Consider the following 26,612-nt stretch of genomic DNA (forward strand, 5'->3'; position numbering starts at 1 on the left):
TAAAATTGAAAGGAGATATTTAAGACATTCTTACCAAATTTTAGTTGACCGTGGCTCGGCCATCGAGAAATATTGATTTGTCTCTGGGGAAATTCGCTAGTCCAAAATCAGACCAAATCTCCGGGAAAATGCGGTGGTAAAATTGAAAGGAGATATTTAAGACTTTCTTACCAAATTTTAGTTGACCGTGGCTCGGCCGTCCAGAATAATTTATTTGTCTCTGGGGAATTTCGCTAGTCCAAAATCAGATCAAATCTCCGGGAAAATGCGGTGGTAAAATTGAAAGGAGATATTTAAGACATTCTTACCAAATTTTAGTTGACCGTGGCTCGGCCGTCGAGAATTATTGATTTGTCTCTGGAGAAAGTCGCTAGTCCAAAATCAGACCAAATCTTCGGGAAAAAGCGGTGGTAAAATTGAAAGGAGATATCTAAGGCATTCTTACCAAAATTTAGTTGTCTGTGGCTCGGCCGTCCAGAATAATTGATTTGTCTCTGGGGAAATTTGCTAGTCCAAAATCAGACCAAATCTTCGGGAAAATGCGGTGGTAAAATTGAAAGGAGATATTTAAGACATTCTTACCAAATTTTAGTTGACCGTGGCTCGGCCATCGAGAAATATTGATTTGTCTCTGGGGAAATTCGCTAGTCCAAAATCAGACCAAATCTCCGCAAAAATGCAGTGGTAAAATTGAAAGGAGATATTTAAGACTTTCTTACCAAATTTTAGTTGACCGTGGCTCGGCCGTCGAGAATTATTGATTTTTCTCTGGGGAAATTTGCTAGTCCAAAATCAGACCAAATCTTCGGGAAAATGCGGTGGTAAAATTGAAAGGAGATATTTAAGACATTCTTACCAAATTTTAGTTGACCGTGGCTCGGCCATCGAGAAATATTGATTTGTCTCTGGGGAAATTCGCTAGTCCAAAATCAGACCAAATCTCCGCAAAAATGCAGTGGTAAAATTGAAAGGAGATATTTAAGACTTTCTTACCAAATTTTAGTTGACCGTGGCTCGGCCGTCGAGAATTATTGATTTTTCTCTGGGGAAATTTGCTAGTCCAAAATCAGACCAAATCTTCGGGAAAATGCGGTGGTAAAATTGAAAGGAGATATTTAAGACATTCTTACCAAATTTTAGTTGACCGTGGCTCGGCCATCGAGAAATATTGATTTGTCTCTGGGGAAATTCGCTAGTCCAAAATCAGACCAAATCTCCGGGAAAATGCGGTGGTAAAATTGAAAGGAGATATTTAAGACTTTCTTACCAAATTTTAGTTGACCGTGGCTCGGCCGTCCAGAATAATTTATTTGTCTCTGGGGAATTTCGCTAGTCCAAAATCAGATCAAATCTCCGGGAAAATGCGGTGGTAAAATTGAAAGGAGATATTTAAGACATTCTTACCAAATTTTAGTTGACCGTGGCTCGGCCGTCGAGAATTATTGATTTGTCTCTGGAGAAAGTCGCTAGTCCAAAATCAGACCAAATCTTCGGGAAAAAGCGGTGGTAAAATTGAAAGGAGATATCTAAGGCATTCTTACCAAAATTTAGTTGTCTGTGGCTCGGCCGTCCAGAATAATTGATTTGTCTCTGGGGAAATTCGCTCGTCCAAAATCAGATCAAATCGCCAGGAAAAAGTGGTGGTAAAATTGAAAGGAGATATCTAAGGCATTCTTACCAAAATTTAGTTGACTGTGGCTCGGCCGTCCAGAATAATTGATTTGTCTCTGGGGAAATTCACTCGTCCAAAATCAGATCAAATCGCCAGGAAAATGCGGTGGTAAAATTGAAAGGAGATATCTAAGACATTCTTACCAAAATTTAGTTGACCGTGGCTCGGCCGTCCAGAATAATTGATTTGTCTCTGGGGAAATTCGCTCGTCCAAAATCAGATCAAATCTCCAGGAAAATGCGGTGGTAAAATTGAAAGGAGATATCTAAGACATTCTTACCAAATTTTAGTTGACCGTGGCTCGGCCGTCCAGAATTATTGATTTGTCTCTGGAGAAAGTCGCTAGTCCAAAATCAGACCAAATCTTCGGGAAAAAGCGGTGGTAAAATTGAAAGGAGATATCTAAGGCATTCTTACCAAAATTTAGTTGTCTGTGGCTCGGCCGTCCAGAATAATTGATTTGTCTCTGGGGAAATTCGCTCGTCCAAAATCAGATCAAATCGCCAGGAAAAAGCGGTGGTAAAATTGAAAGGAGATATCTAAGCCATTCTTACCAAAATTTAGTTGACTGTGGCTCGGCCGTCCAGAATAATTGATTTGTCTCTGGGGAAATTCGCTCGTCCAAAATCAGATCAAATCGCCAGGAAAATGCGGTGGTAAAATTGAAAGGAGATACCACCGTCAACAAAGATATGGTGTGAGTGTTTCCAATACCTTCTCAAAATTTGACCACTGCATTATCCCAGAGAAATTAGATGGTTTTGCACCACCGAATTTTCCCGGAGACAAATTACTTATTCTGGACGCCCGAGCCACCGTCAACCAATATTTGGTGTGTTTGTTTCAAATATTTCCTTCTAATTTGACCACCAAGCCGTCGTTTTGGTGTGTGTAGGCTAGAAACTGATTAAAATTCGAGCCGTTACTAGCAACCCTGCGGGTTCTAGGGCGCCAAGTATACACCCGGCACAGTGACAAGCGGTCGTTTTGGTGTGTGTACCTTATCCAATTAGCATTTAGCTATTGAATAAGTATAAAAACTTTAGAAAAGAACGTTGATTTGCAGGTTTCTACACAAAGGGTTAAACCTGATTGAAATTCGAGCCGTTACTAGCAACCCTGCGGGGCCTAGGGCGCCGAGTATACACCCGGCACAGTGACAAGCCGTCGTTTTGGTGTGTGTACCTTATCCAATTAGCATTTAGCTATTGAATAAGTATAAAAACTTTAGAAAAGAACGTTGATTTGCAGGTTTCTACACAAAGGGTTAAACCTGATTGAAATTCGAGCCGTTACTAGCAACCCTGCGGGGCCTAGGGCGCCGAGTATACACCCGGCACAGTGACAAGCCGTCGTTTTGGTGTGTGTACCTTATCCAATTAGCATTTAGCTATTGAATAAGTATAAAAACTTTAGAAAAGAACGTTGATTTGCAGGTTTCTACACAAAGGGTTAAACCTGATTGAAATTCGAGCCGTTACTAGCAACCCTGCTGGGCCTAGGGCGCCGAGTATACACCCGGCACAGTGACAAGCCGTCGTTTTGGTGTGTGTAGGCTAGAACCTGATTGAAATTCGAACCATTGCTAGTAACCCTGTGGAAGCCAGAATTTTGTAATAGCTGATTACTGAACAGTAAATCACTTAATCCAAAAGTTAGTGATCAGTTTCCTATAAAGAACATGCTTATAAGAAAAATACTTACCTTGTGCACCACCCCTTTGTTACTTTGTAATAACTGATTTCCGAAAAGTAAAATTACCTTCAATCAAGAATTATATATTTGTTCCGAAAAGTAAAATTACCTTCAATCAAGAATTATATGTTTGATCCTATAAAGAAAATGCTTATCTTGTGATCATTTCTTATTTATTCTTTGTTTACTTTGTAAAAACTAATTACCGAAAAGTATATGGCTGTCTGTCAAGAGTTATTAATTTGATTCTTATAAAGTAGATGCTTATAAGAAATATAAACATGCTCATATTGTGCAATGTTCCTTGTTTACTTTGTAGAAACTAATTACCGAAAGGTATATGGCTGTTGACCAGGAGTTATTGATTTGATTCTTATAAAGAAGGTGCTTATAGGAAAAATAAATAAGCTGGTACTATGCGCCGTCCCTTGTTTACTTTGTAAGACTAATTACCGAAAAGTTTATGAATGTCTATGAAGAGTTACTGATTTGAATCTTATAAAGTAGATGCTTATAAGAAAAAGAAACATGCCCATATTGTGATAAAGAAGGTGCTTATAGGAAAAATAAATAAGCTGGTACTATGCGCCGTCCCTTGTTTACTTTGTAAGACTAATTACCAAAAAGTTTATGGATGTCTATGAAGAGTTACTGATTTGAATCTTATAAAGTAGATGCTTATAAGAAAAATAAACATGCTCATATTGTGCAATGTCCCTTGTTTACTTTGTAAAAGCTAATTACCGAAAGATATATGGCTGTTATCAAGAGTTATTGATTTGATTCTTATAAAGAAGGAGCTTATAAGAAAAATAAATAGATCATATTGTCCCTGTTTAGGACCACCGAATTTCCCCAGAGGAAAAGTACTAATTCTGGACGCCCGAGCCACCGTCAACCAATATTTGGTGTGTGTGTTTCAAATATTTCCTTCTAATTTGACCACCGTATTTTCCCGGAGATTTTATTTGATTTTGGACCACCGAATTTCCCCGGAGATAAACTACTTATTCTGGACGCCCGAGCCACCGTCAACCAATATTTGGTGTGTGTGTTTCAAATATTTCCTTCTAATTTGACCACCACATTTTCCCGGAAATTTTATGTGATTTTAGACCACCGAACTTCCCCGGAGACAAATTACTTATTTTGGACGCCCGAGCCACCGTCAACCAATATTTGGTGTGTGTTTCAAATATTTCCTTCTAATTTGACCACCACATTTTCCCGGAGATTTTATGTGATTTTGGACCACCGAATTTCCCCGGAGACAAATTACTTATTCTGGACGCCCGAGCCATCGTCAACCAAGATATGGTGTGTGTGTGTGTGTTTCAAATATCTCCTACAAATTCATCCAACGCATTTTCCCGAAGATTTTAAGTGATTTTAGACCACCGAATTTCCCTGGAGACAAAATACTTATTCTGGACGCCTGAGCCAGCGTCAACCAAGATATGGTGTGTGTGTTTCAAATATCTCTTTCTAATTTGACCACCGCATTCTCCCGAAGATTTTGACTGATTTCGGACCACCGAATTTCCCCGGAGACAAACTACTTATTCTGGACGCCCGAGCCACCGTCAATCAATATTTGGTGTGTGTTTCAAATATTTCCTTCTAATTTGACCACCGCATTTTCCTGGAGATTTTATGTGATTTTGGACCACCGAATTTCCCCGGAGACAAACTACTTATTCTGGACGCCCGAGCCACCGTCAATCAATATTTGGTGTGTGTTTCAAATATCTCTTTCTAATTTGACCACCGCATTCTCCCGAAGATTTTGACTGATTTCGGACCACCGAATTTCCCCGGAGACAAACTACTTATTCTGGACGCCCGAGCCACCGTCAACCAAGATATGGTGTGTGTGTGTTTCAAATATCTCCTTCTAATTTGACCACCACATTCTCCCGGAGATTTTGACTGATTTTGGACCACCGAATTTCCCCGGAGACAAACTACTTATTCTGGACGCCCGAGCCACCGTCAATCAATATTTGGTGTGTGTTTCAAATATTTCCTTCTAATTTGACCACCGCATTTTCCCGGAGATTTTATGTGATTTTGGACCACCGAATTTCCCCGGAGACAAACTACTTATTCTGGACGCCCGAGCCACCGTCAATCAATATTTGGTGTGTGTTTCAAATATTCCCTTCTAATTTGACCACCGCATTTTCCCGGAGATTTTATGTGATTTTGGACCACCGAATTTCCCCGGAGACAAATTACTTATTCTGGACGCCCGAGCCACCGTCAACCAATATTTGGTGTGTGTGTTTCAAATATCTCCTTCTAATTTGACCACCGCATTTTCCCGGAGATTTTGACTGATTTTGGACCACCGAATTTCCCCGGAGACAAATTACTTATTCTGGACGCCCGAGCCACCACCAAATCATCTCGGAAAATGTAGTCGGAACTTTACATTATTTATTTGCCTTTTGACCACCGCGTTTCGCCGGAGAGAAACTGATGATATTGAACCACTGCATTACTCCTGGGAATGGCTACTAAAATTCGACCACCACATTATCCCGGAAACTTTAGTCGAAAATGGTATATTAGGGAGATAATGATATAAATCTTTTGCGAAGGTCTTTCGCCGTAGACCAGGGCAAATTTTCCTCAGTACTGGACATGAGTGATCGCCTTACCGCCTTAGCGGAATAAACACACGACCAAAATAAATAAATTCAACAAGGCAGCGAAGTAGCAATTAATTTCAACTGGGAGTCCTCTCTTCTGTGCCAAGCACTGGCAGTGTTTTTTAAACTTTAAAACAATGTTAAATGAAGACCAGATGGATCTGTTGTTGTGTAACTTGGCGATATAATTCATTAAATTCTAGAAACCATTTTTCATAACTTTCTGCAGTCCGCTTTCTGAAAGTCTGATAAGAGATATGTATAAACTGTTATCGCCATTCATTCAATTCCATTATTCGGTCAAAAGGTGCGCCAAAGTTAGGAAAGGTTAGAAAAACACAATCTGCGTCCGGAACTGCATGAAAAATAGTTTGATCAATTTCAACAAGAACTGTATATATTAATATTAATATAATTGATCAAATTCCAAAGACCATTTGTCATAATTTTGCAAGTCCAATAATATAATAGGAGATGTGATGTCATCATTTGGTTCCCGTCATCTGACCGACCCTGATTTACGGTCAGCAGGTAGAGTTGGAGAGTCGGAAAGCTTTTCCGCTGCTTTGCTGGATTTCCACTGTCGACCTCTGCACGCTCTGTGTTTACAAGTTTTCAAATCGAAATAGCGAGCCACATGCTAATGGAGAGTAAACCGAAAACCAGTTTATCCACGGTTTCTCAATTTCTTAATTCGGATCAGTCCACACGACGGATTCCCTTTCAACAAGATGTAGCTGCTTCTTAAAAGAAAAATATTTTCAACCGAATGACCGAACGACCCCCACTTTTTAAAGTAGAAATGACGGGAACCAAACAATTTTTTGCGATTCGCCTTTTAGTCCAAAAAAGCACAATTGCATCCAGTCTTTATCAAATTTAGACAGTAGCTGTACTTTTGTAAACTTTATCAAATTCCAATAACATTATAACACCATCAATCCCACCTAGAGGCAAACAAGAAAAATATGTTTTTATTGCAAAAACTAATAAAAAGCAGCAATAAAAAGTATCAGAAAATTCAACATAAACAAAAACTTGAGCAAACGGCTTTAAAGCTTCAAAAGATATAGAAAAAGAGTCCCCTTGATGAAAATCATGTGTTTGATTTGCCGAGTTAAAAAATAAATGACAGAAATTGAAGCTTGCAACAGATTTATACTGGAAATACTTTGGTACAACACTGACTTTTATCACATCTGACTATCGCTTGAGCCGCCATCTTGAAACACCACATTATGATCTGTTAAAACAACGTACGCTAAAAGTACCCAAAAAGTTAACCCGATCGGAAGAAAGTTGAGAAATCAAAGTGAGCACATTATGATCTGTAAAAACAACGTACGCTAAAAGTACCCAAAAAGTTAACCCGATCGGAAGAAAGTTTAGAAATCAAAGTGAGATCGGAAAATCGGATTTTTTTTTTGCCGTCTTATGATGATGATGGAACTGGAAAATTTTACCTATTTGAATGCTCAGCTTAGGCTGACCAAAAACTAAGACCAACAAAAATCCTTTTACCTTTCCATCGTCCAGCATGTCGAGTTCAGCTCCATCCAATTCAAAGAATGCAACCTTGTGTTGATTCTAAAAACGGAAAATCAGATTAAACCATTAAGCGTCAGTGATTTACCCTTTTGGCCCCTCCGGACAACGGGTTTTACCCCCGGACAAACATCAGTTGACCCCCCCCCCCCGGACAACCCAAATTACCCCCGGACAGAGCAAATTCATCCCCCCCCCCCCGGACAAGGCAAATCTTGATGATTTTTCGCTATCCCCCGGACAATACATCCTCCACCCACATGTACGGACGTTTTCTGGAAGAGTCCAATGCATAACCATATGAGATGATCAAAGTAGTTACATTTTACACATTATTTAGGGTATCAATAGTTAACCAATACTTTCCTTATTTGAGAGCAGTTTATTTTTAAGTTGTAACTATAACTAAACATCATTGTATTTCGCACAAGTATTTATGCAGTATGTATCTTTTCAAACTGATTGTGGAATCTGTTTTCCTTGTTTAACACCAAATAATCAAAAGGCTCCTTCCAAATAAGTTGTAATTATAACTAAACATCATTTAAAACCTACTTCTTGTAAAGGTCCAAAGGGAGAGGACGGTGGTGCATGAAAGACTGAATCTGGGTGCATCGCTGCATCCTGAAAAAGAAAATAAAGGAATCAATTACAGTTATTTTTGTAAGCAAGGAGTAACTTTCATAGCTTAGCTGACTCTTCTGGTCTGTAATTTATAAATTATATTACGTTAGAATAGGATGTAAACAAATCATGTTCTGACTTCTTTACTTGTAAGGGTATAAAAGTTACCCCAAACTTATATGAGTGACCCCAAACGATGGTACTTCAAATGAAAGCTCCTAAGAGTCTAAGTGATCAAAATTACAGAAATCTTGGTTAGGTTCAAGAGAGTCTCTAGAAACTCAATAACCCTTTATCACTTTACGAAATAGAATATTGGCATATTTCAACAAAGGCTCCTTATCTTGAGATTTTTTTTAAGTACAAAATTTACAAAAGGTTCTTTAAAGCCCGCTAAACTCGTTTAACACTTAGGGGTTGTTCATTTCGAGGCGGACTGGCCCAGTTAGTCGAGGTGGGATGGATTTTCGAACGTCACGTGATCCATTTCTAGCCATTTAATTCGTCAAAAACTGTGACGTAACGTTCGAAAATCCATCCCACCTCACCTAACCAAGGCAACCCGCCTTCATGTTAACAGCCCCTTAAACCCAATAAAAACAGCAGGCTAAAAAGTGATAACATTACAATCAGAACCATGATCTTACCAAGTAGAATCTTAGCGTAGTTCCACAAAGAGTGACCCAATAAGTATTCCATACTTCGTGCTGGAACGAAAAAATGATGAAATTTGCTGGATTGATTTTTTTACTACAGTTGACGCTCACAATTCCAATTTATTCAAGGGGAATTATTTTAAAGGGATAAAATTTCGCGGGGATTAAATTTCGCGGTTGGCACTATTGGGTGGCAATATTTTCACGATTTTGTATCTTTATACTGTCAAACCATACATATTGGTTGTTGAAATACACATTATTTGCGCTTTTTTGATGCAAGTACAATTCAAAAAGTATTTATTTGACATATTCTGAGTTTTAATTAGAAATATTTCGCGGATGGGGCCCTTCCAAATTTCCATTGGGATTTAAATTCGCGGATTTTCGTGGATGACACCCAAATCCGCGAAATCCGTGAAATTTAATCCCCGCGAAAGTTTATCCCATTAAAGCAATGAGGAAGCGTATCGAATATTAGAGCGTCGTTTATAAGAGTTCCTTGTTGACGGTGAATTTAAACATTATCGAATAATGGAGCGTATCGAACAGAAGAAAGTCGAATTAGAGAGCGTCAACTGTACTTTAATTAATAATAATCCAATTCTATCAAGCTTTTAAAAGATAGAGATTATTTGGTATTTTTCTCTCGATTGATTCTGGATAAAATCAGAGCTATTAGAACAGAAAGAGTGATACTATGAATCAAGTTGGCACCGGGTGTAAATCCCCCTCTTTGAAGTAAAATTTCTCGAGCTCTATAAAGTTTTAAAGAACCAATTCTTTTGCATTGGAAAGAGAAAGGATAAACATAAATTTTAATGGGTCATTTGTTAAATTCGTCATCTAGATCAAAATGTTATGGCCTAAATGCTAAAATATTACTTTTCAAAAGTCAAGGGCTATGATGCTTTTTCGAGCCCTAAAAATTTCAAAATTTTACCAACATTTGTGTCTTTGTCTTATAATCAATTTGATATCCTCATTTTTCGCCTTTTTAGACTTTTTTGAAAACTAATGTTTTTAGACTAATTTGATTTATTTGCATTTAGACCATAACTTTTTATATCTAGATGACCAAATTTGACTGATAAAACCTCAAAATTAAAGTTTATAATTGGATAAATCCTTCCTCTTTCCAATGCAAAAGAATTGATTCCTTTGAAGTTCATAGAACTCGAGAAAATTCACTTCAAAAAGGGGAATTTTTTGGGACACCCAGTATATATGGTAGAGTCCTTCATTATATTTTGCTTTGAATTTGCATCATTATTTATAACCAACATCCAAATAAACATAAAAACCACAAGATTAGTGTATCATGTTACATCTGAATGTTATCTTACTCAAGATGTCACATTAAATACCAATACTCTAGCTCGCATGACAGAAATGCAAATATTTATCATACAGTCAGCTACATTATAAATTCTCTTCAACCATCTTCATTACAAATCCAAAGAGGTTTTGTCATTTTTAAAAGGAAAGTTAATAAATAAAAGAGCAAAGGCCATTTTTCAAGATAGTTACCTTTGCTTTGCGACCTTTATACAATGTTTGACAACAATTCAAATATCCCCACTGAAAGAAAGAAACAACATTCTTCAGAAACTATAAACCAGAGAGAGTTAGAGAAACTTAGAAAGAATCTAATGGTATCATCATATCATAGCAAAATAAGACCTAATATTCTAATAACCAAAGGAAACCCCAATGAAAAACTTGTGTTATTTATCAGTCAATATTCAAGCCTATGCATAGTTTCTACCCCCCTACATTTAGGGGGGGTCTTGGGTTTTGATGAACCAAAAGCAAGGGGGGTGTTAAAAGTATGACTTTCCTAAGGGGGGGTTGCCAGTTAAGGAGAGTCTTCTTACCTAAGGGGGGGGTCTTCTTAGATAAGAGGGATCCTCCTTGAACAAAAATCATCTAACCTAATTATGACTCTTGTACAATCGTTTCATTTATACTGATTTTCTAAGGGGGGTGTGAAATTTTAAATGAATTTCCTAAGGGGGGGTTAGCACTTAAGAGCCATTTTTTTTAAAAATCTTCAGAATAAAGAAAGTGTGATACCTCACCCTCTTAGATTTTGATCAAATTTTGACCAAATGATCCATCACACAAGAAAATAAGACCATGAAAATTTCACCTTGATATCTCAAGTAGTTTTGAAGATACAGAGTCTCAAAGATAGGCTACTAAGCGGAAATTGACCCCTAAAAATCATGAACTCTGGTGGGGAGCAGATTTTGAAAGCCAATGAATTTTTATTCAAGTACATTAGAAAGCTGATTTACAGTGGATTTCAAGAACTTTTTGTAGGGAATCAGAAAAAATCAAATTGAGTCTCCAAAATTTTCCCCGAAAATCTCTAGCACCTCCTGTAGAGGGCTTCAAACTTTGTGTAATCTGGGTTTGGAAACACTTTTAGCTGTCTGCTGATGGTCCTTGGAGACTTTTTTGAAGCAAACTTTTGACCTGGAGTGGTTTACTGGTGGGTTTTGGCCACAAAAATAACATTTTCAGGATTTCTATTTTTGCGTAAGCGTCAAAAATGGCCGAAAAAATTGCTATTTTGGCTGATCTGGAGCAAAATTCAAGATGGCGTATCTTTTTGAACCCCCTACAAATTTTTTTGAAACTTTCAGTAATGCTTCCTTAGTAGGTCTAGTTTATAACCTCAAAAAATCTCAGTGGGGCCTTGAAGTTTCTTAAAGATATGATCAATTGAAAATTAGCTTAACTTCGTTGTTTTTTCCCTCCTAAAATGCTAAATCAGGCCCACTTAAGGCATCTAAAGGTAAATTCTTGTCAAAATATTGGTTGATCTTCTCTAGCCAACTAATCATTGGCATTAAGGGAACAACTGTAAAAAAATTCAGGTCATTTCCATTAACAGATGACATTTTATGACTGTTTCTTTATTTTTAATTATAGAATATGTAAAAAAATGAGATTGACATCTGGCCTTTCCTACCATTCCAGGGCCTATATTTTCAGAAAAAGCCTCAACCTTTTACAGTTTGGTGAATATTATTCTTAAATATAAGCAGGTTACTTCAACTAAATGGGTTTAACAGTACTTAATTCCTATTCAAAAACTTTTTAGACTCATTCAGAAATCCTACTTTGACAATAATTTGCGCTTTACCGCAAAATTTCTAAGTCCAAGTGTCGTGATTAACTTTAGACTGTCCAATATCTCTATATTTGTGTACACTGACAGCCTTACTTGTTGATTCTTAAATAACTAAGCAACATTACTAGGGTGATATTTTATGAGATACTGCAAACAATGATGTTTAAATCTTCTGGACAAGAAATATTGGACAGTCCAAAGTTAATCACGACACTTGGACTTTAGAAATTTTGCGGTAAAGCGCAAAATTATTGTCAAAGTAGGATTTCTGAATGAGTCTAAAAAGTTTTTGAATAGGAATTAAGTACTGTTAAACCCATTTAGTTGAAGTAACCTGCTTATATTTAGGAGTAATATTTACCAAACTGTGAAAGGTTGAGGCTTTTCCTGAAAACATAGGCCCTGGAATGGTAGGAAAGGCCAGATGTCAGTCCCATTTTTTTACATATTCTATACTTAAAAATAAAGAAACAGTCATAAAATGTCATCTGTTAATGGAAATGACCTGAATTTTTTTACAGTTGTTCCCTTAATGCCAGTGATTAGTTGGCTAGAGAAGATCAACCAATATTTTGACAAGAATTTACCTTTAGAGGCCTTAAGTGGGCCTGATTTAGCATTTTAGGAGGGAAAAAACAACGAAGTTAAGCAAATTTTCAATTGATCATATCTTTAAGAGACTTCAAGGCCCCACTGAGATTTTTTGAGGTTACAAACTAGACCTACTAAGGAAGCATTACTGAAAGTTTCAAAATAATTTGTAGGGGGTTCAAAAAGATACGCCATCTTGAATTTTGCTCCAGATCAGCCAAAATAGCAATTTTTTCGGCCATTTTTGACGCTTACGCAAAAATAGAAATCCTGAAAATGTTATTTTTGTGGCCAAAACCCACCAGTAAACCACTCCAGGTCAAAAGTTTGCTTCAAAAAAGTCTCCAAGGACCATCAGCAGACAGCTAAAAGTGCTTCCAAACCCAGATTACACAAAGTTTGAAGCCCTCTACAGGAGGTGCTAGAGATTTTTGGGGAAAATTTTGGAGACTCAATTTGATTTTTTCTGATTCCCTACAAAAAGTTCTTGAAATCCACTGTAAATCAGCTTTCTAACGTACTTGAATAAAAATTCATTGGCTTTCAAAATCTGCTCCCCACCAGAGTTCATGATTTTTAGGGGTCAATTTCCGCTTAGTAGCCTATCTTTGAAACGCTGTATCTTCAAAAGTACTTGAGATATCAAGGTGAAATTTTCAGGGTCTTATTTTCTTGTGTGATGGATCATTTGGTCAAAATTTCATCAAAATCCAAGAGGATGAGGTATCACACCCTGAAGACTCTTAAAAAAAATGGCTCTTAAGGGGGGGTCTTGGGGCCTCTTACCTAAGGGGGGGTCTTGACCCCTCTAGAAACTATGCTATGTGCTTTAGTCTGCTTTTGAAAGCATAAGACCAATGTTTTATGACTACGCTCCCAACAAAAAGTCTGCCTCTTTCACATGTTTTTTAAATTCAATCTCATAAAAAGACTTGTGCTCATCTCAAAAACCTGATTTTTCAGTACAAGATTTAAAAATTTTCAAAGTAAAAGACAAGCAACAAACATGAATATATTTCAAGTCCACCAAATTGTCATCTTCTTCGGGTAGAGGTAACTGAAAAATATGAAAAATGAAAATGAAGAAGTGGAGATGCAATTTTAAAAGTTATTTTAAAAATGTTCACTCAACTTTTAACTCAAAAGGGACGTTACATAAATTTTTTATTGGAACCTATAGTTTATAAGAACATTTAAGCTACATTTTGGAAAAGAATAAGAACATCCTAAGAACATGTCTGGGAATTGGTGAAATTTCCGAAATTTGTTCAAAGTCATCTGAATTCATAAGAAAATTCCGTAATTGCAATAATTCTTTTACTTCCCAACTTTAAATTAGAGTTTAATTTGATTATTTGTTCAACTCGAAGGCCAATTTGTATAACTCAAGAACGCTGATAAGAACGTTTTAGGCGCAAAACTGTCAAAAATTTGCCATCCCGGTTCATCCAAAACAAAGTCTAATAAAAAGTATGTGCAATTCTAAGATTTCAAAAACATATTTCATATACCATCCTACAACAAACTTTCGATGATTTTATTGACCAGATCTTTATTCCCATAAAGATATATTCCCATATAAAGATCTACAACTAGATAAACGTTTGTATCTAAAAGAATGTTCATAATCTCAAGGACAGAATGATATCAATGATTGTAAACCCACTCTCTTGTAAAACTTTCTACCCAATGTTGCTGTCTTCTCAATCACTTCTTTCTTATCCATAGAAATGGAAAATGTCTTCTTCATTTTTCTTCAAATAGTTGAAGTCCAAGTGTCTACTGGTAAACTAGTATTCAAAATACAACTATATGTTATTGCACTATTAAAATTGACATTCAAAAGTGTTATTATAGAGTAGAAGTTAATCAAAATGATATGATATATGTGTATTTTAAGATCACTCAAAATGTAAACAAAGTAACGCGAAAATGATATTTGACACCCATTCTAAGATGATTCTCATAGCACTATGATGAGTTTGAAGTGTACAAATTGACTAATCCAATTTTGCACAATTTCAAAACAAAACAATCTCTAATTCTTACTAATAATCATCAGCATAGGTGAGTCTGTTAATAAAGGATCTGACATTAAATTACATCTCATGTTAATCTATAATCAAATTATAACTAGTCTGACAAACTAATCATTGACTTTATAATTTTACGATTGATCTTAGCTGTGAACTTTTGTAAGACTACATGTTTTTTTATAAGAACATACTTTTTTTTTGAAGCCTTTGAAGTCTTAAGTCTAAAAACTTTCTTGAATCAATCTTATTTTCACCGTTTTAAGAGTGCTTAAATACCTCAAATATTCTAAGACTGTTCTTAAAATCTGGGCTTGAGGCCTTATGTTCTTATATAATTTGTTCTTATCAAATAAGTTGAAAATGATTGTCAACAACAACAATTACAAACGACAACAACTAATTTATTCTTATAAAAAAATTCTGATAAAACCAACTTCCTAAAGTTTCTAGATTGATTGATTGTCACAAACAATCATAAAGTTCAATAATTCTTATTAAGTTTGGTTGATGACAAGCACTATTTTTACAGATGAGAAACAATTTACATGTATACAGAGTATCTACCAATGGAAAGTTTCAAAATACGTTTGTCAGGCCATTTTTCAAACCCTCTTAGAAACAGGTTATTAGACGCTGCTCTCCTAAAATCACTAAAATTTTGGTAAAAACAGCGTTTTCATTTTTGGATGAGCAATACCAACTCAGATTTTTGTTATTAATAAGCTTTGAGCCAGCTAGGTAAATTGTACAACTTATCAGCTTGAACCATTGATCAAAAAATTAAAAATAAATAATAAAACTGCCATCATTAGCTTTATAAAATTTTAGCTATCTACAGTAGGTTACTAACGAGTTAATGATGAACTGTTGGAAACTGGTCGACTAACAATAGAGCTGTTAACTGATTTTTTTACTAGATTCTTAAGATTTAAAAATGCAATTTATACCTCTTCCTCCATCATAGTCTCGTCCATCTTTCATTAAGCCTCAGTGTTAATCTAAAAAAAATCAACAGTAAATCTGAAATAGTTGGTCCACTCAGACAATTTTTGAAGTTTCTGGCCTATTCTGAAATTTTTGCCTTGCTTTGGCGCTAAAAATCGCCTTTAGGCCACCAAACTGAAGATTAAAAAAAAACTAAGAGACAGGGTTAAAAGTCGCATAATTTCGAAATTCTGCAATCATTTGGCTTGCATAATGCCTTTACATTTAGAGCTCAGGCTTACTTATTGTAAGTATAGTATTGTAGATGTGGATATCCCTCATCTAATTCCAACAACCTTATTTTTAAAGAGCTAGAGGATTAAAAGAAGGTCAAAATTGTTGATTATGAAATTATATATTATCTTTTATCATATATTTCTTTGCTAAGCGATCAGAAAAAAAAAAACTTTTTTCAGTCGTTGCTTTGGACCTTCCTGTTATTCCTATCTCTAAAAAAGGGTGTCGGAATTAGATGAGGGATGTCGACATTAGATTAACTTGTTTTTTGTAATCAGTTGTTGATCAGTTAGCCACACTAGTGCTACATCAAAATGTGTACGAAAGTCCTTTATCATTTTGCCAGACACTAAGCACTCAAAAATGTTTTGAATGTCTAAAGAGTAGACTTGGTGGGTGAGTAACAAGGCACCAAGCCTCTTCAAATGAGTGTGACCATATTTATTCAGCGAAAACCAAAGGAAAGGTAAATTACAGACCAATTTTAAAAAGAGAACTAATTTGAATTTTATTGGGAAAACGGGCTTAACAAAAAATCTAAGTGGGCGCTGTGTCAACCAGTTTTGTGCTATCTCTTAGATATTATGCAGGCTTGTTCTCTAGTAGAGATGAAACCGAAAGGACTGGCAATTGTCTAAGCAAGACCATCCTGTATTGTTCTTGGCCCATTCCCTGCCAACCAGGGATGGGGTGATGAAATTAGACATGCTTTCTCTTCTGAATATGCTTAAAGTCTCAAGGAAATGTCAAGTCGTGAGACCTCCACACTCCAGCATTGTGGGTGCAGTCTTTAGTCCTGACCACTCCCTTGGATGCTCTGTTGCCCCTTTTCACAACTTTTCAGAGGTTCAGACCATTTTTTTCGGATTCTACACCCAAAAAATCATATTTGACCCAAGCGTGATTCCAACTCGCATCCTCAGTGGTAAGCACCAGAGCTCCTGGTAGGTCCTAACTGCCCCACCCTTAGGTACTTTGTAGGACCCTTTCATTAACTTTTCAGCCAGGCTAGCTCTAAAGCTCTAAAACAGCATCTAGTGACATGAAAACCAGAATTATGATTCTTCAATGAGAATCAAAACTATAAAGTGCACTCACAAACATCAATTTGTCAGATCTAACAAAATTGATAATGGCAACAGTGCCAACATCAATCGACAATCAAACAAAGAATTTTCTGTCAAGTACCTTGTAAATATTCTAACAACTTCCATTGAAATGACTCAAAACAAAATGAAAACAAAGTTTAGAAAGAAATGGTGACTTGAAGAAAATTCTGGAAAAACATGCTGAAGGGAAATGAAAATGGGCTATTACAAAACAAAAGAATGAGTGAAAAGAAATTTAATACAAGAATGCTTATGAGTTTCTTTATCATTATGAACAATCCATATGACACAAGTCAGTGTAGGTGGAACTTTGATATCCTCATTAGCAAAAGTACCTGTTTTCTTTTCTCCTTATACAGAATTAGCAAGCTATCAATATCAACAAATTCCACACACTTCCTCATCAGCAACTTTTGAATTATCTGCCATTATGACTTTCTTAAAGCCATTCCGAAATTAACCAATTGGGCTAGGTATCGGAATTCCTATGGGAGTTCTTTTTTTAGATTTGTAAAATAGCTAAGTCGGCAAAAAAACTTTTCCCAGGGGTTTGAGGAAAACAAAATTGCCATAATTTGCTTTTTATTAAGCCACATATTTAAATTTGTGCTCAAAAATACTTAGATAAATAAGTTAATAATTTGACATCAAATAAAATCTGTACGGTTGTGCTCCTGACAATGCAACAAAATGGTGAAAAATTCTGAAAATATTAACACTGAAATTTCATCAAAATATGGATCCTGCATCCCAAATAAATGCTTTATAAATGAAATATTAGGGGATAACGGTGTCTTGCAATATAGGAAGTGCCAAAGATTCGTTCATTATGCCTGTTCGGAGCTTCCAGCCTACCAAATACAGATTTGCCTTCAGTACAAAGCAAGGAGATTCGAATGTGCGAAATGCATCACAGTCACGCCAATATTATTAGAGAAGATCAAAACAAGTAAACAAAGAACGATCGATAACAATGCAACAAATACTGAAGGTAAGGAGAAAGGTCAAGATGAGCAATCTGGATAGACTGGAGAAGAAGATCGACGAGATGATGTTGTTAAAGGATCCAAACAACAACAAATGTTCAAAACAAAAAGATGGCTGTCCTTGAAAGTCGTGCTAAAGATCGAAGAAGAGAAACGTCAAATTCTGGCATCAGTCCACAAATTAGACAAAGACGAATTTAGAGTAACCGACAATTTTTCGAAGAAAGAACGCGAAACTATCAAAGAATGGCATAGAAAGGCAAAGGAGAAAACAAAATTACAAAAGGATGGCAGCTGGATATATAAGGTTAGAGGAAGTCCTCGGACAAAACTCTACTTTAAGAAGATCTGTAACAAACCCGTGAGCAGCGTGTGTGTGATTAACTTGTTGATTAACTTCCTTGAATTATGTACTTTTAAAATGCTTTAAAAATACATTTGGTTGTGATTATGGAATGGTGAAAGTTTGATTGATAAACTTAGTTGAATTATCAAAACAAACTTGTTGTCGAAGAGATTTGGAAATTGGAAATTGGAAATTTAATTAGTCGTGTTCGGAGAACTGTTCAGTGAATTGAAGATGTATTGATTGAACAGGTATGGGTGTTCAAACTGAAATATAAAATTTGAATAAAAACTAAGTCTTATGAAAAATGAAAACAAATGGCTCACAAAGTAAATGAACTAAGTATCAAAGGAAGTGAATGTAAATGCTAAGTATAATTGATAACTAGAAAAATAATTGAGTGTTAGAAAAATATGTATATAATGAAAACTTAATTTAAAAGCCACTGTAGAACAAAAGCAAAAGAAAGGAAACTCACTAGCTAGCCTGAGATTAGAAGCTGTAAGCAGGCAGCAGTACACAGGGGTGTATAGACTAACACCAAAGTGTATGAAGATGTAATGCCTGTGCATGTGATTGAAAAAAATGATTGAGGCATGAATTGACTTGACTTATGACTTGACTCCTTGAATGTCTCTGTTGAATTGAGGTGCCAAACTGAAAGTGGCTTATTTATACATTCTGCAGAATAGAAATGTATAAATTGCAGACCAAAAATAATTTAAGAAAAAATAATATAAATTATGACAAAAAGTGAATTACCTTTTGAATTGACATATATTGATAAAAAAAATACTGAACAAAATGTAAATTTAACTGAAAATATGAAATATATTCATAATGGTAGAAAATATGAGTAAAATATTGACCAAACTGAAAAAGGTAAACAAACATGCAGAAAAAAAAAGGAAACACAAAAATGACAAACTACAAAATGGTGAGAGTGGGACTTGAGACTCATTCAATTAAGATTAACTGCCTTAACAGCAAGTGAAAACACAGTCCAAAAATCAACCATCCCAAGATTTGACCAATCGTTCCAAGTAAGAGCCGTTGATGGTACTATTTGTATGTCTCAGAACAAAAACACTTATAATTAAAATGAGATAGTTCAGTTACTCACACTAGGAAATTAAGCTTTCAGAAAAAAACAACATCAGTCATCTACAGGATGTGTTTGCAACAACAAGGATGAGAGTTACCTGAATCAAGTTCAACTTCCCAAGACAATGATTAAAACTTGAAAACTTAAAATGAGACAAAATGACCGATTGCAAACGCAGCGTAAACCAACCAAATTTTGTCATTCAATTCCTGAGACAGCGCTTCAATTTTTTAAGGCCTTGTTTATATGCTAAAGTAAAATGATTCCGCACATGTAATGGGTCAGTGTTGTTCCGTCTCCCCGTAGATCTTTTTCTTGGGAAGTTGATCTTCAAATTAGTTTTCAAGATTGGCTTGGCTCAAATTATTTCATCTATGGCCAGGTTGTTTTTCATGAACATCCCTTTAGAAGTTTTGCGGCACATATTTTTGCTTGCGATTCAAGTAAATAATATAAGGCAGAATTTAAGTAGCACCCTCAAAGCAAGATTGTGATTACCTCCTCATCTTTATTAGCCCACACGAAAAAACGCAAGCTATTCATTTTTTTTCCTGTGTGCTGAAAGGGAAAACGAAAGTGATCAATATTCTTTGAAAGAAGAACGTTAGAAAAAACCCATTCACCAAAAGATGTTGCTGAAAATTGATCCTGTGAAGATGAAAAAATTTCAGCAATGCGTTTTTTTCAAAACGCTGAAAAAATCGTTAAACAGTTGGTAAAATTGTAATCCTCAAATATGGAAGTTCTAGCTGCACTGCAAAGGTAGGGCACTGATTTTCGAAAAATGTAAAGGGACCTGTTTCAGGACCCTCCTAGCGCTCTGGAAAGGTCCTGAGCAAAAAGTGCTGTTTTTTCGTGCATTGGGACACTGGAAGATTCCAGAGCACTTCCGGTGTTCCGGAGCAAGATTTTCGGCGATCGGTCTGCATCGGAAATCTGGAACGTTTCAGTGCATTTCTGATGTTCTGGAGCAAGATATCCGTGATATAATTACGATACCGCTTGCTGTGCTAATGTGAAAACTAACGTAACTGCCGGATGAAATTGAACCAGAAGGGGAACCAAATGAAGACGTACAGATTTGGAAACGAATAGTAAACAGAGCTATCACTTCAAGCACCGGATCCCCAGATCAAATCTTGTCTTCAATCATACAACCCAGAGAAACCTACAAAATCCATTATCGCTACACTGACCAAAAGTTTCAAAAAAGACACAATTCACAACACACTTAACTTCCTGTCAAAGCAGGAAGTTGAATCTGCTAACAAGAATGAACTTGTCCAAAAGCTTTGCCTCAAAGTCAAATGCTTTCTTCCAGATGTATGCCAGGTCTGCAACATGTCCTATGTTATCAAACTCAATGATGAACCCTTTCTCTAGTGTGCATCATGTGGTCAAGAAGTACACCGAGAGTGCTACCTGAATCTTTTGAAAGATATGAACCTAGTTGATCATAATGAGACAATACGCAATACACTTTTCAAAATTCTAGGCATGATCTTCCTATGTCAATCCTGCCAAGATAACACTGTGTCTTTCACCCATGATAGTAACACACTGAATCCACCAAACAAAACACCAAGATCAACTGAATCCCAGGACAAATCTACTTGGAGTGTAGTAGATGAGGATGATGAGATCAATGCACCAATGACAGAAGACGATACTTCCAACATAATAAACCAAACAGCTCGCGGACCACCAAATGAAATCAACTTGAACAACAGCAACAACGATCAGGCCCAATATCCTGGATCAAGATCTCAGACCAAATCAAAGACAAATGATCAAATATGTCGCTTTTACATAAAAGGAAAATGTGAATATGGACTGAAAGGCAGAGACTGTCAATTTATCCATCCTAAAGCCTGTACAAAATTGCTCAAATATGGCAACAAACAACCAAGAGGCTGCAACCTAGGTACCAAGTGCCAAAGCTTCCACCCGAGGATGTGCTCATCATAAAGCTTTACATTACAGGTTTGCAGGGCACCGTGAAGACACATGGGCCTCTATAAACTGCTCGTACTTTTTACAATGATCTTTTTGAAATAGAGTTTTTTTTGCGGGCTCCCCCGGACTTTCCATTTTGTGTTGTCTTCCTTGATTTTAGCATTCATTTTTTCGGCTTCCTTACACCATTCTTTAATTATCTGTCTTTCATTTTTGGTCAAATCCTCTGTCACTCGGTAAGGAAAGCCTTTTTCTTTTGTTATTGCTTGCAACACTGTGTTCTTGTCCTCTTCGTTTAACATTGACGTCTTGTGCTTTCAAATGGTTTATTTCTTCGTCCTGCCTTTTCATTATATTCTCACAGGCTTTGATTTCGTTTTTGAATCCTTCAATTTTTGATTTTTCATTTGCATTATACCTTTTCATTACCTGCGGTGCTATTTTGGTACAGTTTTGACACTGGAAACTTCTTGATTTGTATGACAAGCATATCTGGATCTGGTAAAGTGGCAGTTCTGTACAAAGATAATGGAGTAAACGGTGGCACTTCCTGCATTGTAGGGTATCTTTTAGTGCGTTTTCTTCATTTATGATGCACTTTGACGGGCTGCAAAAGTCGTTTATTCATGGTGATTTTTATTATTTTCTTGAATTTTTTCCGCCATCTTTGTGCATTTTTCAGACGACAACCGTTCAGTTTTGTATTTGACGTCAATTGTATTTTTCAATTTTATTTTATCATCTATTACAAGAGGGGAATGCCTTAACCTTGACTGCAAATTCACGCATGTTAAGGGAACCAAACGACATCAGAAAAAGCAAAACAATCGTAATGATGAACCTCAGATTTTCTCGCAATCCTGGACAACTTTCGCACAGAATTATAATCTCTCTTGAGAACAATTATTTCAGCAACCAAAACCAACAAATACAATTCAGGAACCACAATTTGTCCTGGTTAACAGACAATCACAAAAAAGGAGAACTTGAGATTGAAAATTTATACTTTTTTTCAAGAAAAACAGAGACAGAGTAAAATCGAAACCAGGCAGAGCAATTGAAACATTGCACCATTCTTCGAGCCCATTTTCGAATTCTTGAACAGAGTAAATGAAGCATTGATGCTTTTATCAAAAAAAATTTAATATTCTTCTCTGTGTTATCTACAGACAACCCAACAATCCAGACCACAAATCTGAAGCACCTGAATTACAAGAACTCTTTTCTGCAATGATAGCAAAAATTGATAGTATTACTGATTGTACACCTGACACATGCATCCTTGGGGATTTTAACATACCACACAAACCTCTTAATGAAGAGACTTCAACCCCAACACGAAATTGCAATAAACAGCTTCTGGACGTTTTAAATGTTTTTAAAGCAGACTTGCACATTAACCAACTGATACACAAATCAACACACCGTGATGGTAATATTTTAGAATTTTTATTCACAAACAACACAGACACTATATTTAATTACACATGCTCACCTACTATTTATTCAGATCATCTTGTTGTAGATGTTACAACACATTTGAATTTAGATACTCAATTCGGAGAAACTGGAGAATGTAACTTAATAAGCAAATTTGACCTTGGTCGTGAGTGGTCCTAAATCCAACAGCCCTGCCTAAATCCGATGGGGAATTACAAACTAAAATAAAAACAAACCTTTCGCTGTGACGCAATGAAGATACCAAAGTGTCAACTAAACTGAGAGATTTTATACACTGAACCAATTGAACCAAATTACAATAATTGCTTCTTATACAAAACATAATTTTTCATTACATAAACCAGGCGGTGTCAACCAAACCCTATCGAACCGATTTTCGTTATCGAACCATCGAACTTTATCGAACAAAATCAAACGATAGCTGTTCGATTACCGAACTTGATCGAACAGCTATCGAACTTTACCAAAGGCACCGTATAATTCACTCATTATTGCTCATTTGAAATAATAGAGATGACACTTTCTTTAAAGAAAGTCATAAAAATTAAAATCTTTTTCTTTTACAAATTACCGTGAGTGGTCCTAAATCCGACAGCCCTGCCTAAATCCGATGGGGTCCTTCAAAGATACAAACTAAAATAAAAACAAACCTTTCGCTGTGACGCAATAAAGATACCAAAGTGTCATCAGCTAAACTGAGAGATTTGTTACACATTGATTTGAACCAAATTACAATAATTGCTTCTTGTACAAAACATAATTTTTTATTACAAAATTGTTAACGTTTTAAACATGAGCAACAGATCCAGAATAATAGTAGAGGTAATTATATTTACAACTCGCACTTTTTTGATCACATTAATTGACATCTTGACATTATAAAGTCCTTGCAATAGTTTATCGTTCAACTTGGAGAAGGAATGTTTGTAAACATATAATTTTTTTTCATAACAGTTATTTGGGGTGTCGGAATTAGGCAGGGCTGTCGGATTTAGGACCACTCACGGTAAGGACCAAAGAGCTTGTAAAAGCTCCAGCTTGTCCCATCCGATGGGATAGATATAGGATGGTGAGCGAGAATGGCCAGTGGGCGGCCGCCAATACGCCCTCGGAATATAAATAAAAAATTCAGCGGCAAGGTATAAATCGATTTAATTGAACCAATCGACTTCATCGATCTTAATTGAACCTCAATCGTATTCATCGAACTGCGATCAAACTATAATCGTATAATCGAACAGTCATCGAACTTTACGAAAGTTTTCCCGGTTCGATAGGTGTTTGATTGGGTTTGATAATCGAACAGCTATCGTTCGATAAGGTTCGATTAAGTTTGATAAGTTCGATTAGTTCAATAATCGAGCAGTTCGATTGACACCGCCTGGCATTAATTGTTAACCTTTTAAACACGAGCAACGGATTCAGAATAATAGAGGTAATTATTTTTACAACTCACACTTTTTTGATCACATTAATTGGCATCTTGACATTATAGTTATCTTGTTAGATGTTTTGTTTCGAGAGTCCTTGCAATAGTTTATTGTTCAACTTGGAGAGGGAATGTTTGTAAACATAGAATTTTTTTTCATAGCAGTTATTTGGGGGGTCGGATTTTTAGGCAAGGCTGTCGGATTTAGAGGACCATTCACGGTACTTAAAAACAAATATTAAGAACCTGAAAGCAGAGACTCACAGCTGTATTCCTTTAAGCAAACGCTGCGAACGCTTTAATCTCCAACTAGAATAGAAGTTAACTTTTTGTAAACATGTTTTAAACGATTTTTTACATTTTAGAATGTGTTAAAAATCACTTTGCAAATTGGAGGCATACTTGACTGCATAATGTAGTTTAATACATTCCTGATGAAAAAATTTTGGACTGAGCTGATACATTATTAGATTAAACAATCTTTACTTACCAATGAAAAAGAACAGTCAAGTCAAGTTGCAGCGTCAGAAAGAAATTACATGATTTTTTGCTCCTCCGAATTTCTGCTCCTTCATGATCCGCCATCTTTGAAAATTGTTTACATTCCGAAAGATTACGTAATAATGTGAATTGTTGTGAATCCCGTATTACGGATTTAATCCACAAGGAGTAGGTACAGTAGGTATACCGCAACCTCGTCCCCATATCCCCAGGCTTTATTTACACGTTACTGTTTGACGCCAACAGCGTTATCAGTAAGCAATCAAAAAGTTGACAATACGCAGGAACGAGGTTGGGTATACCGTTCTTTCCAAAAAGTGTGTCATCCAAGTAATTCATTCCAGAAAAAAGATTTGAATGTTGAGCATACTTTTTGAATTTGAAGATAGTCATAAAAGTATACAGTAAAAAGCATTATCATTATCCTGCATCAGTGAAATTCTAGCGATTTCATTGGCAAAGCCCTTCTAAGAAAGGTTTAAAAGCCGAAATTTGCCAAAAAAGTGACCCTGAATGGGACTGAATGAAATTCCAAAATTTTCTTTCTCAAATTGTCTACTTTTTCCTTAAATTTTCCAAAAAAAGCACCCTACGAGGGACTGATTTTTCTATTTTGGTGTTTTTGCGAACCTACCTGAATCTCGTGGAGGTTAAAAAAGGTAACCTTACCAGTGGCATATCCCGTAACCCATTTGCCCCCCGGTTAGAAAGCAACAAAAAGTTAAAATAGTTTCTCTGAGGCCAATATAAATTTTACTGACCCAACATACACCGTATCCCAGCCCATCAACGAAGCGTATTAATGAGTGAGAGGACATATAAACCACTGGATTGTCCCTTTGAAGCGAGCTTCGTTAAAGAAGCTTTTACAAAAGTTTTCCGACAATATATTTTTTCGATGAAAGATACACCATCTACCGCAAAAAGAATTTTCAATATGTTTTTTCTTCCCCGTAAATAAGTTACTCGAAGTTGAAATACTCTTCTTTGCAAAAGTCTGCATTTTCTTATTCATCAATTTTTTCATTGCAATATGATTATTGAATAAGATTAGAATATTTTTCATGATGTGCTATTTGATCAAACAAATCCCTGAACGAATTTTCAACCCTCCACGCTTAGTTTATTGTAGACAATTCATAGTCCAAACACACCCCTGTGTTACAGACCCAATGGGACCCAAACCTCACTGGAAAATTTGGCCAAAATTTCATCCCCGATGATAAAAATACCCCTAAATTTCAGGCCAATTGGGAAATTGATACTTTGTTAAGCTGTTAGCCCTTATTTAAGCATGGTGTATATTTTGCTAAAGTGAGCTTGTTATTGCCTAACATCTCAAATGACGTGAATATTGGTCAAAACGAATGAGGGGCAATTTTCCGAGCTCCCCTCCCCAAAAAATATCCAGAGACATTTTTCAGGGGGGGGGTGTGGGGCAGAAATTCAGGGGTCAAATTCCATAAATCGATAGAAAGATATGTAAGATCATAAAATAACTTTATAAAATACATTTCAATTGTTTACTTCTAAGAAGTGCAAGAAGACTCTTGAATGCGAATGTTGACAAAAAGATTACGCAAACGGTATAATATAAAACAACATTTTGATCACAAGATATTTAATACAGTCATATGATTTCATTTGTTATGTATGTTACATAGGCGGTTTTAGACCATGTCGAACTTATCAGAGGAAGATTTATGATTGTTGTAATTTCATTGTCTTTTAAGACTTTTAACGAGTCTTGCTCTCCTTCGTATGTTTCCGATGTACTTGCTCTATTGTCTTAAATCCGCGAATGTGTTACCTTATGAACGGAACGAGTCCGAAGCATGTAGGGAAACATCAAAGTATAATAGATGCATTCTTTTTCACCGTTC

At 36.1% G+C, this 26,612-nt stretch overlaps 1 protein-coding gene across 1 annotated transcript in view; it reads right to left on the bottom strand.

Annotated features, from left to right (window-relative positions):
* Window positions 1-24,323, bottom strand: part of LOC136799042 (uncharacterized) — a 31,062-nt gene extending 6,739 nt beyond the window's left edge. The window contains exons 1-7 of the mRNA XM_067055721.1: window positions 24,256-24,323; window positions 15,563-15,613; window positions 13,586-13,636; window positions 10,377-10,427; window positions 8,838-8,897; window positions 8,122-8,190; window positions 7,543-7,608 (exon numbers count right to left, since the gene is read on the bottom strand). Coding sequence (XP_066911822.1) covers window positions 7,543-7,608; window positions 8,122-8,190; window positions 8,838-8,897; window positions 10,377-10,427; window positions 13,586-13,636; window positions 15,563-15,589 — 324 coding nt within the window. The 5' untranslated portion in view covers window positions 15,590-15,613; window positions 24,256-24,323. The remainder of the gene's footprint in view (window positions 1-7,542; window positions 7,609-8,121; window positions 8,191-8,837; window positions 8,898-10,376; window positions 10,428-13,585; window positions 13,637-15,562; window positions 15,614-24,255) is intronic.
* Between the last annotated feature and the right edge of the window lie 2,289 nt (window positions 24,324-26,612).

Source organism: Clytia hemisphaerica, unplaced genomic scaffold (assembly GCF_902728285.1).
Source record: "Clytia hemisphaerica strain Z4C2 unplaced genomic scaffold, Clytia hemisphaerica genome assembly, whole genome shotgun sequence".
NCBI lineage: Eukaryota > Metazoa > Cnidaria > Hydrozoa > Leptothecata > Clytiidae > Clytia > Clytia hemisphaerica.